The sequence below is a fragment of the Mobula birostris genome, chromosome 6 (genome assembly GCF_030028105.1).
Source record: "Mobula birostris isolate sMobBir1 chromosome 6, sMobBir1.hap1, whole genome shotgun sequence".
NCBI classification, from domain to species: domain Eukaryota; kingdom Metazoa; phylum Chordata; class Chondrichthyes; order Myliobatiformes; family Myliobatidae; genus Mobula; species Mobula birostris.
In genome coordinates this window covers 179,258,950-179,279,270 of record NC_092375.1, presented here as the reverse complement: position 1 = coordinate 179,279,270, position 20,321 = coordinate 179,258,950, and the positions used below count along the sequence as shown (strand labels likewise).

Here is a 20,321-nt window from a genome sequence, read left to right as displayed (position 1 = left end):
GGTGAAGCTAAGTGGGTTGGAAAGATAAAGCGCTGGAGAAAGAGGAATTTGATAAGAGGAGAGTGGACCATAGAAGAAGGGGAAGGGGACCCGGGGGAGGTGATAGGCAGATGAAAAAAGCTAAGAAGCTAGAGTGGGGAACAGAAGAAGAGAGGAGGGGATTTTTTTTTTAAGTGAAGGAGAAATCGATGTTCATGCCATCAGGCTGGGGGCTACCCAGACCAAATATAAGGTGTTGCTCCTCCACCCTGAGGGTGGCTTCACAGTAGCAAAAGAGGAAATCATGTAGTGTCATGTCAGAATGGGTATCAGAATTAAAATGTTTGGCCACCAGGAAGTTCCACTTTTGGCAAATGGAGTGGAGGTGCTCGACAAAGTGGTCCCCCAATTTACGATAGGTGTCACCAGTGTAAAGGAGGCCACATCGGGTGCACTCAACATAATAGGTGCCCCTGGGTGAAGTGTTGCTTCACTTGGAAGAACCTTTTGAGGCCCTGAATGCAGATGAGGGAGGAGGTATGGCACTTTGGCTGTTTGCAGATATAAGAGTCGGGAGCGACAAATGGTTGAGGGAATTGGAGAGGGAGAAATACCTATGGAAAGTGGAGAGGGAATTGAGGTAAAGATGTTTAGTGGTAGGATCCCTTTGGAGATGGCAGAAGTTGTGGAGGATGATGTATGTGTTGGATGCAAAGGCTCTTAGGTTGGTAGACATGAAGAACTTTATCACTGTTAAGGCGGTGGGAAGATGGGAGTGAGCAGGGATGTTCAGGAAATGGAGGAGATGTAGGTGAGGGCAGCATTAATGGTGGATGAATGGATACCACGTTCTTTAAAGAAAGAGGATATCTCTGATGTCTTGGAGAGGAAAGCTACATCCTGGGAACTGATGTGGTAGAGGTGAAGGAACTGAGAAACGGGAATAGCATTTTTACAGGAGACTGGGTAGGAAGAGGTATAGTCAAGATATCCATGGGAATTAGTAGGTTTATAAAAGATGTCAGTTGACAGTTTGTCTCCAGAGATGGAGACAGATTGAGAAAGGGGAGGAAGGTGTCAGAAATGGACCATGTGAATTTAAAGGCTGGATGGAAGTTAGAGGCAAAGTTGATTAAATTGCCAAGCTCAGCATGGGTGCATGAGGCAGCACTAATGCAGTTGTCAGTGTAGTGGAGGAAGAGATGGGGAGTATTACCGGAGAAGACTTCAAATGTGGGCAGTTCTTTGTATCCAAAGAAAAGGCAGGCATAGCTGGGGCCCATGCGGGTGCCCATGACTACCCCTTTAAGTCCAGAGAAAGTCGGAGCCCGAAGAGAACCAGTTCAGCCAGGCGGAGGAGGGTGGTGGTGGAGTGGAACTGGTTGGTTCTTTCATTGAGAAAGAAACAAAGAACTTTGAGGTCTCCTTGATGTGGCGGGGGGGCAAGGGGAGTGAGGATTGTAGAAGTGTATAGGGACTCGATATCCATAATGAAAATAAGGCAGTCAGGGCCAGAGAATTGAAAGTCACTGAGAAGATCGAGAGGCTGAGAAGTGTTGCAGTTGTAGGTGGGAAGGGACTGAACCAAGGGGGATAGAATGGAGTGGTAGTGTGAGGGCGCAAGTTCGGTGGTGGAGAAACAGGCCATTCGGCCCATCAGATCCACTAATCTGGCTAGTTTCATCGACCTGCCTGCAGACCATAGCCCTCCATACCCCTTCCATTCATGTACCTATGCAAATTTCTCTTGTGTGTTGAAATCGAACATGTATCCATCACTTGAACTGGCAGTTCATGCCACACTCTCACCACCCTCTGAGAGAAGTAGATCCCCCTCTTGTTCCTCTCAAACATTTCACCTTTCAACCCTAACCCGTGACCTCAAGTTGTAGTCTCACCCAACCTCAGTTGAAAAAGCTGCTTGCATTTAGTCTTTCTATACCCCTTATAATTTTGTATACCTCTATCAAATCTCCCCTCAATGTTCTACGTTCTAGGAAATAAAGTTCTAACCATTTCAACATTTTTCTACAACTGGGGTCCTCAAGTCCCAGCACTGTTCTTGTAAATTTTCTCTGCACTCTTTCAATCTTCTTTACATCTTTCCTGTAGGTAGATGAACAAAACTGCACACAATACTCCAAATTACCCCTCATCAATGTCTTATACAATTTCAACATACCATCCCAATTCCTGTACTCAGTACATTGATTTATGAAAACCAATGTGCCAAAAGCTTTCTTTAAGTCCCTATATACCTGTGATGCTACTTTCAACAAATTATGTACCTGTATTCCCAGATCTCTTTGTTCTGCCACACTCCTCAGTACCTTAACATTCACAGTGTAAGACCTACTTTGGTTGGTCCCCCAAAGTGCATACCTCACACTTGTCTGCATTAAATTCCATCTGCCATTTTTCACCCCATTTTTCCAGTTAGTCCAGATCCCGCTGCAAGCTTTGATAGTCTTCCTCGCTGTCCAATACAGTCGCAGTCTTGGTGTCGTCCCAATTTGCTGATTCAGTTTTTCCACATTATTATCCAAATTGTCGATATGGATGACAAACGACAACGGACCCAGCACTGATCTCCTTGGCATGCCACTAGTCACAGGTCTGCAGTCAGAAAGACAACCATCTACTCCCACTTTCTGGCTTCTTCCATGAAACCGGTATCGAATGCATTTTTCTACCTCATCTTGAATGCCATCCGACTGAATCTACTTGACCATTGTTCCTTGCAAGATCTTGTCAAAGGTTTTGCTAAAGTCCATATAGACAACAGCCTTCATCAGCTTTCCTAGTAACTTCCTTGAAAAACTCTAAGATTGGTTATAGACGACTTACCAAAGCCATGTTGACTATCCTTAATCAATCCCTGTCTATCCAAATATATCTGGTCCCTTAGAATACCTTCCAATGTCAAGCTTACTGGTCTATAATTTACTGGCTTATTCTTAGTCTTTTTTTTAAACCACAGAACATTAGCTTTCCTCCAACCCTCCAGCACCTCACCTGTAGCTAAGCATGTTTTAATTATCTAGGGTCCCTGCACTAGTTTCCCACAGGGTCCAAGGGAACACCTTGTCAGGCCCTGGGGATTTATCCACCCTAATTTGCCTCAAGGTTGCAAACACCTCCTCCTCTGTAATCTGTATAGAGTCCATAACTTCACTGCATTGCCTCAACACACACACAATGGTGGAGGAGCTCAGTGGGCCAGACAGCATCTGTGGAAAAGAAAAAAAAAAAGTTGACGTTTCGGTCCAAGATCTGTCTTCCGGACTGGGAAGGAGGGAGAGAAAGAGTAAGAAGTTGGGGGGAGGGGAGGAAGAGTCTATGGACTCTGTGTCCGTATCCCGAGTAAATACAGATGCAAAAAATCCATTTAAGATCTCCCCATCTCTTTCAGCTTCACGCATAGATCACTGCTCTGATCTTCCTGAGGACGAATTTTGTCTCTTTCTATTCTTTTGCTCTTAATATATTTGTAGAAGCCCTCTGATTCTCTTTTCACCTTGTTTGCTGGAGCAGCCTCATGTCTTCTTTCAGCCCACCTGATTTCCTTCCTAAGTGTTCTCTCGCTTTTCTTATACTTCTCAAGTATCTAATTTGTTCCTACCTGCCTGTTATGCACCTCCTCCTTTTTCTTAACCATGGCCTCAGTATCTCTTGAAAACTAAGATTTCCTAAACCTGTTATCCTTTTATTCTGTCAGAAACATGCACTCTGTAATCTCAAAACTTCGCTTTTGATAGACTCCCCCTTGACAAGTATACCTTTGCCAAAATACAGCCTGTCCCAATCCGCACTTTCTGATTCCATCAAAATTGGCCTTTCTCCAATTTAGAATCTCAACCTGTGGATCAGACCTATCCTTTTCCCCAATTACCCTGAAACAAATGGCATTATGATCTCTGGATACAAAGTATTCCCCGACACAAAGTTCTGTCTTCCTGCCCTGTCTCATTTCATAATGAGATCTAGAATCACACTGTCTCTGGTTGGGATTCTATGTACTGATTAAGGAAATTTTCCTGAACACAGTTGACAAACTATTTTCCATTCAGCTCTTTTACAGTATGGGAGTCCTGGTCAATATTTGGAAAGTTAAAATCAGCTACTATTGCAACTTTGTTTCTTGTAACAGTCTGTGATCTCTCTACAAACTTGGTCTTTTAAATCCCGTGGACTGTCGAATGATCTATAATATAATCCCATTAATATAGTCATGCCTTTCTTATGCATGAATTCTACCCATAAAGCATCAGTAGACAAGTTCTCCAGTCTGCCCTGATGGAGCACTGTCGTGACATTTTCCCTGACTAGTAATGCCAACCCTTCCCCTGTAATCCCACCCGCTGTATCACATTTAAAACAATGGAATCCTGGAATACTGAGTTGCCAGTCCTGCTCCTCCTGCCACCAAGTCTCACAAATGGCTACAATGTCATAATTTAGTGTTTTGATCCATGCCCTGAGCACATCCACTTTTCCTACAATACTCCTTGCATTGAAATATACGCAGCTACGCACAGGACTCTAGTCCCAACATGCTCAAACTTTTGATTCCTGACCTTGTATGTCAGCTTAACGACATCTTTCTCCACAACAATGGCACTGTTCTGGTGCTCTAGTTCTCACCCCCTTGCAACTCCGGGATATTAGTCACCCTCCAGCTCAGGTGCAAACCATTTCTCCTGTGCAGGTCAGACCTTCCCTGAAGAAAGCCCAAAGATCCAAAAATCTGATGCCTTCCCTACTGCAATATATACTGACTGCCCCCACTCAATATTCTTTAAACTCTTTCTTCGCTATCTGTTGTCTCCTCAGGACTGTGGCACACAAAATCTTTGTCAAAAAAAAAATTGTCAGCAAAATCTAATATGCAGCTTGTGATCCTATTTTTTGAGAGAGCTTCCCACCTATTTGTCACATTTGAGAGGACTTAATGGTGTAACAGACTGCTGTAAAATTTCTCAGCATTTGTAATTACTACATGCAAGAAATAACTTCATAAGTGAAGCTGTCTGGACAGTTAGCAGTGATGGATTTTAATTGTCTGAAGTGTTTACTTAATTATGAAACAGATTGCTCAATGTCAGGGGTAATTTTTTTATGCAGAGTGGTGAGTGCATGGAATGAGCTGCCGGAGGCGGATATGATCGGGTCTTTTAAGAGGTTCCTGGATTGGTACATGGAGCTTAGAAAAATAGAGGGCTATGGGTAACCCTAGGTTATTTCTAAGGCAAGCATTGTGGGCCGAAGGGCCTGTATTGTGCTGTAGGTTTTCTACGTTTCTATGTTCTATTCAGAGTGCAGCAACATTTCAACCTAAAAAGTTTAAAATGAGTAGTGTCTATCAAATGGTTCCTCCCTGAAGATGTGTCATTTCAGAGAAAGGAAAGGTTTGATGATAGTTCTTTCTTTCCCTGCAGCTTTTTAACCCATTTGTATTAATGTTCAAAGTTTTTACACGATTTATCTGAAGGATACCAACACCTGCAAAGTACAAGACTGTACTTTACTGAGAAAATTCAAAGGGAAAAACTGTTTTTCCTCTTTTTACAGGGTTGGATATGTCCTGAGCCTGCTTCTGACAGAGATGATCTGGTCTACTATGAACACAAACCTGTAAATGCGGAACACGCTGTTGGCCAACACACTGGAGAAGAGGAAGAGGAAAGTGGCAGCAGTATAGAACGGCGAGATGGCAACCCTCTAGATATAGCTGTAACAAGACTGGCTGATTTGGAGAAGAACATAGAGAGAAGGTATCTGAAGAGCCCCTTAAGTACCACCATTCAGATCAAACTGGATAATGTGGGCACAGTTACAGTTCCTGCTCCTGCACCATCCAATACAGGTGATGGTGATGGGTAGGTTATCGAGATTAACTTGGAAAATTATTGTGCTTTTCTGCTAATTGGAGCCTTTTTTCTTGCCTGTTTTTCCCCCTTGTTTCTTGTGTGTGTGTGATCCATGTGGATCATCCTTATCTGCATGGTGCTTTGTAGAGACTTCTTTTACTGTGGATGTTTTTGTCTGCAGGAATGTCCAACGTCATTTGATCATATATTAGCTTTAAGTCATGTTGCCACAATGCTAAAGGGAAGTTCCAGTGCCTAAACATTATATCAACTCTCTACTGGCTGTGCACACTGCTGTTTAAAAACATTTTGGCTTGATGTGACATTTTTGTTCAGGAGAATACAGTCCCAACAGCATCAACATTTTAATAATTTTTGTTCTTATTGCTTTGAACAGAAGTGATGAAGATATTGCCCCTGGATTAAAAATGTGGAGGAAAGCTTTGTCTCAAGCTCACAATGCTGCTCAGGTAGCAATGTGCCTTCAACAATTGGAGAAGACAATAGCATGGGAGAAATCAATCATGAAAGTTGTGAGTCCTGCTTTTTTTCTTTTCATAAGCATGCCCATTTATTTCATTAATCTCTATTCTCTCCATTTCCCCTATTGTGATTAAAACTATCAGTCAGCAAAATGTTGGACATTAGGGTGAAGCACTTTAGAAGAAGCACTTCTGTACAGTCAGAGCAATTCCTCAACCTTAAGCTGTACTGCTGTTAATGAAGCTGATTTATTAGCTGTAATCAGATCCTGTCAATCCTATGCCTCAGAATACCTTTCAATAATTTATCCACTACTGACATCAACCTCACTGGCCTATAATTTCCTGGTTTATTCTTAGTCTTTCTTGAGCTACAGAACAACATTAGCTATCCTGCTGTCATCCCACTAAAGGATCCTTTCCAATCACACATTTCCTGTGATATGAACCTAGATGTTTTCTCACTTGCCTGGTTTTGATGATGGTTTTTTTGATTCAAACATCAATGCTGTTTCTCTATTTCAAATACTCTCTGCTGTATGTATTCAACATTTTCTTTATTGATTTATTTAAATAGAGATTTTAATCTGAAAAGTAAATCATGAGCTCATCATAACCTGGGATGAGTCACATTTTTTACATTTAAATCAATAGAACTTTGAGATAAATATTATTTAATGAACATTGTGCACAGTGGAAATGTAGAAAAATAACATAAAATGTGATGCTTTGTAATATCTTTCTCTCCATTTAGAAAGTGCTACTTCAGATCAATAAACTGAAGTGCCATCCTGCTAACAATTCCTACAAATTTAACTTAAAATAGGAGTACTATAGAAACATAGAAAACCTACAGCACAATACAGGCCCTTTGGCCCACAAAGCTGTGCCGAACATGTCCTTACCTTAGAAATTACCTAGGGTTACCCACAGCCCTCTATTTTTCTAAGCTCCATGTACCTGTCCAGGAGTCTCTTAAAAGACCCTATCGTATCCGCCTCCACCACCATTGCCGGCAGCCCATTCCACGCACTCACCACTCTCTGAGTAAAAAACTTACCCCTGACATCTTCTCTGTACCTACTTCCAAGCATCTTAAAATTATGCCCTTACGTGCTAGCCATTTCAGCCCTGGGAAAAAGCCTCCGACTATCCACACGATCAATGCATCTGATGATCTTATACACCTCTATCAGGTCACCTCTCATCCTCTGTCACTCCGAGGAAGAAAGGCCAAGTTCACTCAACCTATTCTCATAAGGCATGCTCCTTAATCTAGGCAACATCCTTGTAAGTCTCCTCTTCACCCTTTCTATGGTTTCTATATCCTTCCTATAGTGAGCCAACCAGAACTGAGCACAGTATTAAGAACAATATGGAAAATGTATTTCTTTTGGGACTGATTGCACGGAGAAATATTGCTTTCTCATCATACTGGACAGTGTATAATAGCGTAGTGTATGTTTACATTTATAACTCGTACAGCAACTCCACTGAAGGGTAAAGTGATCTTTTTGATCAGTAGCGTCCAGCTTCATAGTTTTACTTTACTTACTGCCCATTACGCCACTGGTGTTTAGGACGGCAATGAAGATGCTCTATCTCTGGCAGTGTTCAGGACTACCTTCATCATGTCAGTAGCTTCCTCTTGGCTTTCACTGGTGTCAGTTATGCAAGTTCCAGGTAGAGTCTCAGGAATACTGTCGCACTCAGATGTAGAAGGATTCTTCATTGCTGTTTCCATAACAATTTTGTTTTACCAGGCATGTTTGTTAGCCCTGAACTGAACCCACCTCCCCCCACCCCCAAACCTGGAGGACTGGTAGACCACTCTTAGTCTGCCCTCTATCTTTTGGCTCCTGTTTGGGTCAACCATGCTAAACAGGTCAAAGCATTAAGCCCTGACTTCAGCCAACATAGGCCTATGGGTTATTGAGGCATGCAAGCCTCTAAACCATGGCAAGGTCCTGAGGAGCTGCATACTGGAACCCAAATATCTCTGATCAAGCTCCATGTGAAGTTTTGTTCAAACTCTGTACTGTCCACGTCAGTGCATATTAACGTAGCTAGCACAAATTGTTCTTTAACAATGAGATTAAAAAGTACGACAGTTGGTTTAATCAGAGTTAATGATAGAAAAGCATTACTCATTTGCTCTCAGGTACTCTTGGAATTGTACCTATAAGGCTTATGCCATAATTGCGCATGAAGGAAGGGATCAGGAGTTTGGCATGGAGGGTAAGAGGCTTATCAGCAATGAGGGTTTTGGCCTCGCCTGCCATTAGAAAGATTTGACAACAGGTGAGTCAGATAGTCTTGCTCACAAGTTGATCAAAGTTTTTATTTGTAATTTTTAACAGTACTGCCAGATATGTCGAAAGGGAGATAATGAAGAATTGCTTCTTCTTTGTGATGGTTGTGACAAGGGATGTCACACTTACTGTCACAGGCCCAAAATCACTACTATTCCAGATGGTGACTGGTTTTGTCCTGCCTGCATTGCTAAGGTAACGTAATTGGAAAGTCTGAATCTATGCAATTGATAATAGGTATCTGTTTATTATATTGCAAAACCTATGATATCAGCAATTAAGTCAGAACCTGTAAATCATAAGTGCTTTAACTAGAGGAGAATAATCCAGGCCATTCCCAGGTTATGAATGGGTTACATTTTTACAGAATCACATGATAAGCTTAACCATACCTCCCCTCCACAGTATTGAAATGAATGGTGTTGATAAAGGCCAGCTAACATTTATTTATTGTGTTCCCCTGTTTGGTTACAATGGTACAGAATCAGGACGGTACCTTGTTTACATGAATTTTCTTACACTAGTATCAATAGAAACATTTACTAATCAAGTTCCAAAGCAACTCTTAGGTGGTCTCCCGTGGTGAGACTGTCAGACTGTTTTTAAGGGAGAATGGTGTATGGTTACTGCAATGTAGTTGTGCCTAAACAGGCTATTTCCATAAAACATAGGAACAGAATTAGGCCATTTGGCCCTATTGAGTCTGGTTCTCATTTGAATTTGATATTTATGGGAGCTTATTTATAGGTGTCCTTAAATCAGGTGTTTGTAAACTTTGAACTTTCAAATACACACTCTTTGGTTAGCAATGTTAGTAGTTGTCTCAGGCAGATTATTTTTCTGTTCACACTCGTGCTTTTGATTTTTATTTGTCTCCCATTGAACTTGCAAATTTACACAATGCTATTTACTAGAAAGCTTCCACTAATGGCCAAGAAGCTGAAATTTGGCAGAAAGTGAAACGTGATGAGATCAACAGATGGAGAAGAAATGAATAAAAATATTTTGATTCTTGGTTTTTATCTTGCTGTACACTACTGTTGTATGAGAAAATTTCTAATGTGACAATCTCATACTCCATCAGGTTTCTTGTCCAGGCTATGTTCTATTAATGACCAATTTAAATACAAATTTTAGCAATTAACCTATCAGCAGAAATCTTTAGTCATTAAAACTTGTTAACTAATTGGAGTTTCTGAACCAATGCTCTTGAGTAGTTTGAGTTTAAAACAAAGTCATTTACTTTGTTGCATTTCAGTGCCGTGTAATCTTTGTAATGCCTTTTTTCCACCGGTGACGTTGTTATTTATTTCCTAAATGGATATCCAGATTCCTTTTTATGGGTTGTGCTCGACTGTGTTGTGACATCGATGTGCTACTATAAATTACAGAACTATAAGCTACTTTTGCAAGATAAAGTGAAATTAGATCTAGAAGACCTGCAGCAAATTGAACTGCATCTGAACTCATAGACTTCAATGTTCAGAGGTTTCCTGTGCTTTTAGTACATTTTGAAACAGAATAAGTTTAAGACAATTGGAAAACTGAATTCGCTCTTGTAACTTTACAGAAGATTTGCAAAGTAGCTAATGAAACTGAGGTGCAGATGTTTAATTTCAGTTTAATTTAATCTAATATATGCCTGCTTCCCAAATACACTGATTTACTAGGTTTGCTGCAAAACATAAATAATCATCATGAGTTTTGTAATTTAGACATCTTGGAAATGATCATTATGTGCATGGTAAATAAGAGAATTTGTATAAACCTGGAAAGAGCATTAGCTACTGGAGTTCCCAACCTGGGGTCCCTAGACCCCTTTCTTAATGGTATTGGTCCATGGCATAACAAAAATTGGGAACCCCCAGGTTAGACCTCGCTGTATTTCTGCTACCGTGATTACCCTAGTGGTCAAGTTGAAGAATGAATAATTTCTATATATTAAAAAAGAGGTTCTTGTTTACTTTGAGTGTCTAGTTTGTGTGTATGTATATGTATGTGTGTGTGTGTGTATGTATATTTATTTTTATGTGTGTATATATATTTATATATATTTCTAATAAAGATAAATATTAAAAGAATCACAAAATTAGGTGGCAGAGGGGTAAAAGATCAGTCTTGATGTTTTTCAATTGTGGAGCAGAAGTGATGGACAGAATGGCCTATTACTATTTCTAATGCTCACATTTCGTTGGGTAGTGAAGATCCAGTAACTCATATTACAGAAAACTGATATACAGATTGCAGTTTCCTTAGGTACAGAGTGAGAGATATTAATCATTCAGTGTTTGTAGCCCTGCCTCAGCTGCTAATACTGTAAGACCTAAAAATCCCACTCTAAAGATGCCTCCCTCTTCCTTTAAGATTTTGCTTAAAATGTTCTGCTTTGATCATATACTCTTATGTCCTTGTTTAGACAAGAGTCAAAATCTGAGTGACTGTACTGCTGTGTGGTGGCCAGAGTGCTAGAAAGATGGCAAATTCAGGATGTTATTGTGGCAAACATGCTGAAGAACAATCTGGTAATGAGCACGTGAACTGCCCTTTTAACAAATTACTGAGCCCTGAAATCTGATTCCTACGTGTTTCAGGAGAATTTATAATACAGTAGATTCCAGTTAATTGGGACACATTGGGACATATTTTGGCCTAATTAAGGGCCTGCCCCAATTAGTCAAGGTTTCATGGAAATAGGTAAAAATGTATAAAAATGATAAATTGCTGTTTAGCTGAGTAACAAATTATGTGTTTAAATGAAATACAGAACAAATTGAAACACAATACTACTACTGTACGATGAAATTGTAGTTCCTAATAGTTATCAATGGAGGAATTCATTCAGTGTACACTTTTCTTTTGATTAACTGTAAATGAACAAAATCTGCACAAACGCAATGGACTGCCTTTATACAATGATTGCATCCTCCAAATCGTCATGTACATTGTAACATTCAAGGAGATCATTGATATCTTAATTCTTTGTAATCTCTAATTTGTTGAAGTAGTGAAATTGTTTCATTTCCACTCCTGGTCTTTTCTGGCACCTCCAAGACTGAATGCTTGAAACCGCAGTGAACAAAACAGGTTGAAGTTGTCATGTGGCTTGTTTCTCACCAACTATCAATGACAAAAATCTGATGCTATTTTAAAAATGTACGTCCTAAGCACGGTGTAGTGTGCAATGGCCAACCAGATGCACATGACTGACCATAGTTAGAAACTTTGGCAACTGTCTCCTCCTTCACCAATTAAGCAGAATGATGTCCCAAATAAACAAAGGGAATCCCTGCTTTTTTTCTCATTTCTGTTCTTGAAGTGTTGTCCCAAATAAGCAGCTACCCTGATCAACCAATGGCCCAATTAACCAGAATCCACTGTATCACATTTAAAAATTTTATTTTAAAATAATTGCATCTTAAGAGCTTGTACTGAGGATATTTTTAACTCTCAGTTAACAAATGGACTGATTTGCTGAAGCAGTAAATGGAGATAAGTGGATCAATTTCAGGTCAGTGAACTGAAACTAGTCGGGAAGTATAGGAGGCCAAAACAGTGATTCTGCCTTAGTTTTCTATTCATTTTCGGCAGCTGATCATTGCTGGGGAGATTGGTATTTATTACCCTTGAGAAACGAGGAAGATAGTTTCCTCGGCAAGAGAAAGGGCATTTGCAATAATTATTTTCAAATTCAAAGTCATTAGTTCCAATAAAGGTTTCTGTACATTAACTAAATAATAGAATAAGATTAAGTGGTAGAGGGCATAAAATGTCTGCTTTTCTTTCCTTATATAGGAAATGACAAGGCCTGGAAGGGCATTCAGCTAGGGTTCAATTAATTGATTCATTGCTAAGGAGGTTGTCTTGTGAGGAAAGTTTAAAAATAAATAGGTTTTACTTTCTGGAGATAGAAATATAAAAAATACTTCTTTGAATCACATCAAATGTTCAGAGTTCCCATACCAGAGGAATGTAAATCAAGAGGGTATTGTTTCAAGATAAGGGATTGAGTTATCATGAATATAGAACTGAGTTCCTATATACTTTTAATGTACAACTCTAAGGAAATGTACCATCTTGTTGTTTCCAGATTTCTGTTACCTTTTTAACATGAATATTGAGTTCTTCAGCTAATTTGCAGGCAAATTATTTTAAGACATAGAGTAAATGTTTAGGAACTTGTCTGACAGATATGTCACATGGTACAAAATAAGCCCCATAGTGTTGTTGTACTTTAACATTATGCTTGGATTCTCTTGTGTTCTGCTTGAGATTTATAACCTCAGTGAGCGCCAGAGATTACAGTTCCACATCCAGCATTGTTAACCTTCAAATTTTGATACAGTATTGGGCTGTTTTTGTCAGAATCTGTTGTACTTCTGTGTCTGAAAGAAAGGTCTCAGCCGGAAACATCAACTGTTTATTCATTTCCATAGACGCTGCCTGACCAGCTGAGTTGATCCAGCATTTTGTCGGTTGCTTTGGATTTCCAGCATCTGCAGTTCTCTTGTGTTTAGATTTTGTATGATTTGTATATGGCTTCTGTTGCAGATACTATATTATGACAAGAATTTATTTTTGAGCTCATTTTCTAGATGTTGTTATGGCTAAGATTTATTAAGCATCTAGTTGCCAACGCACCATCTTGAATCCATGAGGTTTTTAAAGATACACAGTTCCATCTGTTTTGTGTGGTCATGATACTCCCACAGTGATGTTAGTTTGATGGGTCAGTATTTTGAATGTAGTGACAATGAGGTTGAAGTTCAAGAGCTAAGTAAGTATTTCAGTGACTTATTCAGATAGAGTTTATATCTGGAACATGTGCAGCCATGATTTTGTGGGGGAAAGCTATTTTAACATTACTAGAATCACAGTGCTATTGAAAACTCTTCTACTTGAAGATGTTAACCAATTTTTCTTTCTACAGATGTTGCCTTGCTAGTTGATTTTTTTTCAGTGTTCCTGTTTTTTTCAGATTCCAGCATCTATATTTTTCTGATGTTTTCTAGTACAATCATGAGTGGTATATTTGATGTCAGTTTGTAACTTTTAGACTATGTACCACCTGTTCTTAAAGTTTTACATATCAATAAATATATTCATTACGATTTTGCATTTTTGTGACTTAATTCATGAAAAAGTAAGGAGGCTTCAAATTAAAACTCGTTAAATTTATACAGTATTATAATGTAGATCAGTGGTTCTTAACATGAGTCATATTGTCTCCAAAGGGCCATGCCGAATTTCATAGGGACCTCAAGTAAAAAAACAAGAAACTAGGGTCCACAGGTGTTTCTGAATGGGCCATGCTAATTTTACTGTTTTAGTGAAATATTACTAAAATATATAAATAGAAATGAATATACTGTATGTAATTTAATTGGAAAACAATGAAATGAATAGGAAAATCTGATGATGCAAATTGGGCAGCAAAACAGCTTAGCCTGTGTGGGTAGGGTGTGGATGTGATTTTAGTCAAACTCTTCACCTGCTATTAAAAGCTTGTAACCTTCTCGATATTGTGAAAGGAGGTTATCTTTGATTATCTTCAATGAGGTTTAACAAAGTGCAACCAGGTAATTCAAAAACTCACTAGTTTGCACCAGTTGCAAGGATCTCACTCAAAATCTAAAGTAACAATATTAATCACTTTTTCACTGCTGTTGGAAGGCTATTATATTTATTATAAACTTTCCTATTCAGGGCTTTGAAATAGTTTTATTTTTCATATGCAACTATGTTAAATATAATGTTATATAATCCCTATAACCTGTTAAAACAAATATTGAGTGTATATTAGAATAATTAGTACAGTTGATTTTAAAAAAAAACTTCAACTAACAGAGACAATGGAAAGTGGGGGCCACAGAGGTAAATGAAAATCACAAGTAGGCCACGAGCAGAAAAATTTTGAGAACCACCGATATCTGCACTTTGCTGGTTTGTTAATTATAGTGATTATTAGACTGTAAAAATGATGCATTTATACAACACAGGTGAAAATGTGCATGGAAAATATTGTATTGGTATTCACAAGATAATTAATATAGCTTTGAGTTGACAATTTGTTTTTTGTCTTTCATCAAATATACCTGGTTTCATGTGAGGTTGCTCTAAGAAGCATTACACACATGTGGTATAAGAATGTGTGTGGACATGTGTCTCTTTGTAAAGTCTGAAGTAATAATTAAATTCTTACATCATTGTGGTTCATCATTATATCCATGATAACTTGGAAGTTATTATAATTAGTGGTCTTACACTTCCAAAGTGGCTTTCTTTGTAATGCACAGACGGATGTGGAATAAATCTCACTGGATATCCAGTAAGAACTTTAGTGCCTATCAGTTAATACCTATCAGAAAACCTGCAGATCATGACATCAGTAAATGTCCACTTCTGATTTCATACTAGTGTTGTCATTTTTCTTAATCTTCCATTCAGTGCCTACTTTAACTTTATATGCTAACTATTGAGGCACATGGAATGCTACTACTATTCCTTGAGCAATTTTTGTTGCAGGAAACTTTGACCAGATTTTTCTGGGATTGTCTGTTGGACACTCTGGAAAACAGTCTTCCTGACAGTGCAGTACATTCTGATCTGCATCTGACCCTGAGAGCCTAACTGTTAATTCTAGCATTCCCCAATCCCACCAAATTTAATTCTAGTGACCAGTATTGACTATCCCCCCTCCCTATCTGCCATAGTGATAGTACTACCAGTCCTGATCCTTGTCCTGACAAGGGTTTCAACCCAAAATGCCAATTATCCCATATAAAATGCTGGAGGAACTCAGCAGGTCAGGCAACGTCGATGGAAAGGAATAAGCAGTAATCATTTTGGACTGAGACTCTTTGTCAGGACTAGGGTATTGATCCTTAACTCTGTGTCATTTTCATGGTCCCTTGGTCAGATCAATTACCTACACAACTGCCGGTATCTCCTGCAGACATAATGCTCCTCCTCTTAAGAATTGGATGTTGACTCTTAAGGAACATCAAGGAGATTTAACTGGACCTGATTACTGAGGGTATTTGCTCTCTGCTGTTGAGTCCAGCTATTTCATGATTAGCACCAGCTACAAATTAAAATCAATCTGCAGACAGCAGGAAGTTGGCATGCCGCCTGCATGGCATATAGGGAGGGAGTTAATCATGCATTTTAGTTTTTCCAGCCATTTTTGATGGAGGGAGCAGAAATGCTGTATAATGTGCTGCCCAATGTTTTATAGGCTTTTAGAAGTGGAGACATCTAATGTGTAGATTCCTGCTGTCTCAGCAGTTATGGTTTATAGTGCAGTCATGATTTGTGACTATTTTTTAACAATCGTTCTTCTGCAGACTATCATTAAAATAATACTCCACATTCTGATTAAGTCCACTATTGTCACAGCTCCAGCACCTTAAGTTCAACCCTCACCTCAAGTGAATGTCTTACTGGAGTTTGCACGTTCTCTCCGTGATTGTGTGGGTTTTTCCGTGGATGATCTACTTCCACATCCACATCCCAGTTTGGAAAGTTAATTGCCAGTGTAAATTGACCCTAGGTTGTAAAATCTGGGACAGTCGATGGGGATTTGTGGAAGATAATTTACAGAGGGGAAATTAATGGATTTGTATCGCTCCCTGAACCAGTATGGACTCATTGGGCTAAAATGACCTCTCTTAATGTTGAATAGAAATTGCTGTGAAATATACCTTCCATAACATGCCAGTGTAGCACACACAAAGTGCTGGAGGAATTCAGCAGGTGAGGCTGCATCTATGGAGATGAATAAAGTGTCGCTGAGTTCCTCCAGCATTTTCTGTATGTTACTCTAGGTGTCCAGAATCTGCAGAAACTCTTGTGTTTATGATATGTAAGTGTATAGTTGCGTGCCCTTGTTGAGCTGTATAAATAGAAAACAATACTAATAGGTCTTTAAACTTTCAAATGAATACCTCCTCAGCTTCCTTTTCTCCAAAGGGAAGGTTTCATTTCTTTGAGATTGACTTTTTTTTTAAACCACTTTATCATTGCTTTTCTTCTTTTTCTAGTTCAACCATATCATCTTTGTATTACATTTTTCCAAAGTTATGAATTTTACTTTGGACAGGCCTAACAGATGTTCTGCATTATAAAAGATTATTTAGAATATACTGTATTAAGCAGCTCAAAATTAATTAGCTTTGTCAGTTGGTAGACATTGATGAAATTTTGGTTAGCTTTGGTTTTAGTTTTCTAATCCATTTGTTTTCCTTTATTCCCAAATGCACAACTTTGTTAAGCTGTAGCTGACAATTGTCTACTTGTGTGCTCCATATAGTAGTCCTCCGCAGTCTGTTCCAACTAGCAGTGACATTAGCTATTCTTGTACTCTGCCTCCTGCAATGAATTCTCAACAATTTTTTATATTCAAATTTTCCAATGATCTACAGTACTGTGTATGTATATAATGTGTGTATTATAGTATGTGTGTGTGTGTGTATATATTGCCTAAGACTTTTGCACAAAACTAATATGTATTGCACTGTACTACTGCCTCAAAATAAAAACTAATTTCATGACATATGGCTGATGAACCTGATTCTGATATGGGTCTCTGTTGTGGACTGAGAACGGGGAGAGGGGTGGGAGTGGGAGCACCATAGAGATTTTCTCTAATGATCAATAAACCAATTGTTTGGAATTAAATGACCTTGCCTGATGTCTCCAGGCTGGGTGTGTCTAACCCCTGTCCTTGCCGCTCCTTTTCTGCCACCTATCCCACACCTCTCCAGTGGCACTTCATCCTCACCGTTCCCAACATCCCTTGCAACTGCCAGATTAACAAACTCACTCTCCGCTCCATGTTGACAAATATATATAAAACTTTTGCACTCTCCCTTGTTAATTCCACTGATTTTTTTGCACCTGTATGAAGAAGATGATTTTATATGGACGTATTAGCAGTCAATGTCTCATTAATGTGTATGGTGATATTAAATTTGAGAGTATTAATTTTAATTTTTCTACTCTTCCATCCAATATCTCCTTTTGATAGGCAAGTGGCCAGTCTCCACGGAGTAAAAAAGTACTAAATCGTCCAAAAAAGCATTTTGAACAGAAGAAGACGAGGAGATTATCTGGAGCTGGTATTAGTGATGAAGAGGAGACAGCTAGTACAAGCAGTACCCCAAAGAAAGGAAGTAAAGAATCCAAAAAACGAAAAGTGGAGGATAGCCCATCTATGAACTCACCCAGGTTAGAGGGCCCGTCACCTAACAAGAAGTGGAAAATCATAAAAGATAATAACAAGGATTTGTCCTTGTGCAGGTATGAGTTAGACATTCAAATACTGTATATGAGAATGCCTAATATGAATAATGAACTCTATCCTTAATAGTAAAATAGGTAAATAATTGACAGAAGAAGTGGATAGGGAATGGGAATTTCCTTGATTTTTAAAGAAATTTGGTATATATTGCATGAAAGGATAGTGAAAGCACTTTCAAGATGGATTAGGATATACTGGCCACTTTATTATGCCTCTAAATGTATGTTTGTGGTCTTCTGCTACGGTAGCCCATCCACTTCAATGTTTGACGTGTTGTGCATTCAGAGATGCTCTTCTGCACACCACTGTTGTAACACATGGTTATTTGAGTTGGTGTTGCCTTCCTGTCAGCTTGCAAGTCCTTTCTCCTTTGACCTCATTTATTGACAATGGGTGAGTACAGGAGTTGGAATGTTATGTTGAAATTGTTGTGGCCTAATTTGGAGTATTGTGTGCAGTTTTGGTTACCTCCCTTCAGGAAAGATGTCAATAAGATTGAATGCAGAGAAAATTTGCCCTGATGTTGCTGAGACTTGAGGACCTGGGTTAGAGGGAAAGGTTGAGTAGGTTATGACTTTATTCCCTAGAATGTAGAAGTTTGAGGGAAGATTTGATAGAGGTATACAAAATTATGTAGAGGGCTGGTGGACAGGGGCATCAGCACCGAACTTCGGAGCGAAGGCTCCCGAGTTCGAATCCAGCTGGCTCCCTTGCACACTTTCCATCCGTGCTGGGTTGAGCGTCGAGCTAGCAACTCAGCCTCGTAAAAATAAGAAAGCCTGCTAAAAAAAAAATGTCGACATGACGACGTCCTGATGACTCCACTTGGAGTTAAGGGTTTTCTTCTTCTTCATACAAAATTATGAGGGTATTGATAGGATAAATGCAACCATTTATGGTTTGGTGAGACTACAACTAGAGGTCATTTGTTAAGGGTGAAAGGTGAAATATTTAAGGGGAACTTAAGGGAGAACTTCACTTAGAGTTGAGTGTGGAATGAGCTACTAGTGCAAGTGGTGGATACGCGGTTGATTTCAACATTTAAGAGAAATTTAGATAGGTACATGGATGAGAGGGGTATTGAGGGCTACGGTCGGGGTGCAGATCAATGAGACTAAGCAGATTCGCAAACACAAGGAAATCTGCAGATGCTGGAATTTCAAGCAACACACATAAAAGTTGCTGGTGAACGCAGCAGGCCAGGCAGCATCTATTGGAAGAGGTACAGTCCAATAGATGCCTTTTCCAATAGATGCTGCCTGGCCTGCTGCGTTCACCAGCAACTTTTATTGTGTGTTGCTGGACTAAGCAGATTAATGGTTTGGCACTGACTAGATGGGCCAGTTGGCCTGCTTCTGTGCTAAAGTATTCAATGACACAAATCTCAACTTACAACTTATCGTAGACATATACGGATTTGTGTTAGTGAGTCAGGCATGCTATGTTGGTGCCAGAAGTGTGGCCAGCACAATCTTTGTGATTAATTTGATGTGAAATGCATAATTTTGCTGAATGTTTCTATATACTGTACATGTGACAAATAAAACAAATAATGTGTCAGTCAGAACAGTAACAAGAGGTTCTCCAGTGCCCTTTGATCATCCTCACTATTCAATACCCTGCCATTCATTTTAGGCTTCCTTGCCATATTGGACGTGCCACATCCATAACCTCACCTTTTCTGTTCTGAGTCCCATTTGCCATATTTTCCCTAACTGCTTCCAGTCTGAAGTGCTCCACGTTTAACTAAGCAGCCACTTGTATCATCTGCAAACTATTTTTTATCGTGTCCAAAACTGCATAATTCACTTCAGTGCTTCATATTATTTGCACTTTATTTGTGTTGCTATTCAGAGTTCTCCCAGAAAGACGGATTTCCACTTCTCCTTGCACTTGTCCAAACCTTTTATTTTTGATTGATGTTGTCTTTTGCGATGGGTGCTGAAGTACCCAACTCAAATAATTGCCCCTCATTCTCTTCTATCCCAGAGAAATAATCCCAGCCTTTGCAATATTTTCTCACAGCTAAAATGTTCTCATGCAGCCTGTGAGTTTGATGGCTGTGTACCAGCTTGATATTGTCCTAAGTTTTTGAATGCTTCCCAATGTTTATTATTTTTTCAACTTTGGCTTGTTTTAATTTAAAATTTTAGTATATGACTTTCCCTAGTCCCTCAGACATAATTGGAAACCATTAATTAAGTTTATTTTCATTAATAAAAGCCTATTCAGTTATTAGCTCTGAAACATTTGTTTTAGAAAGCTACTGTCAACATTTTTGACTACACTTATCACGTAAGCTCTTCTGCTTCTCTGTCTGTCAATAATAAATCTCCCAATATAACTGCATTCAGTTATATAGTCTCTTAGATTTTCATTC

The 20,321-nt window shown here is 39.1% G+C and overlaps 1 protein-coding gene across 13 annotated transcripts in view; it reads left to right on the top strand.

Annotated features, from left to right (window-relative positions):
- Positions 1-20,321, top strand: part of baz2ba (bromodomain adjacent to zinc finger domain, 2Ba) — a 252,745-nt gene that overhangs the window by 230,409 nt on the left and 2,015 nt on the right. For 10 of the 13 annotated variants that reach the window (XM_072261994.1, XM_072261996.1, XM_072262004.1 and 7 more), the window contains 4 exons: positions 5,551-5,858; positions 6,247-6,382; positions 8,692-8,838; positions 17,669-17,940. In XM_072261994.1, coding sequence (XP_072118095.1) covers positions 5,551-5,858; positions 6,247-6,382; positions 8,692-8,838; positions 17,669-17,940 — 863 coding nt within the window. Of the gene's footprint in view, positions 1-5,550; positions 5,859-6,246; positions 6,383-8,691; positions 8,839-17,668; positions 17,941-20,321 lie in introns of those variants that run through there. The other 3 variants (XM_072262003.1, XM_072262002.1, XM_072262005.1) reach the window with 2 other exon arrangements.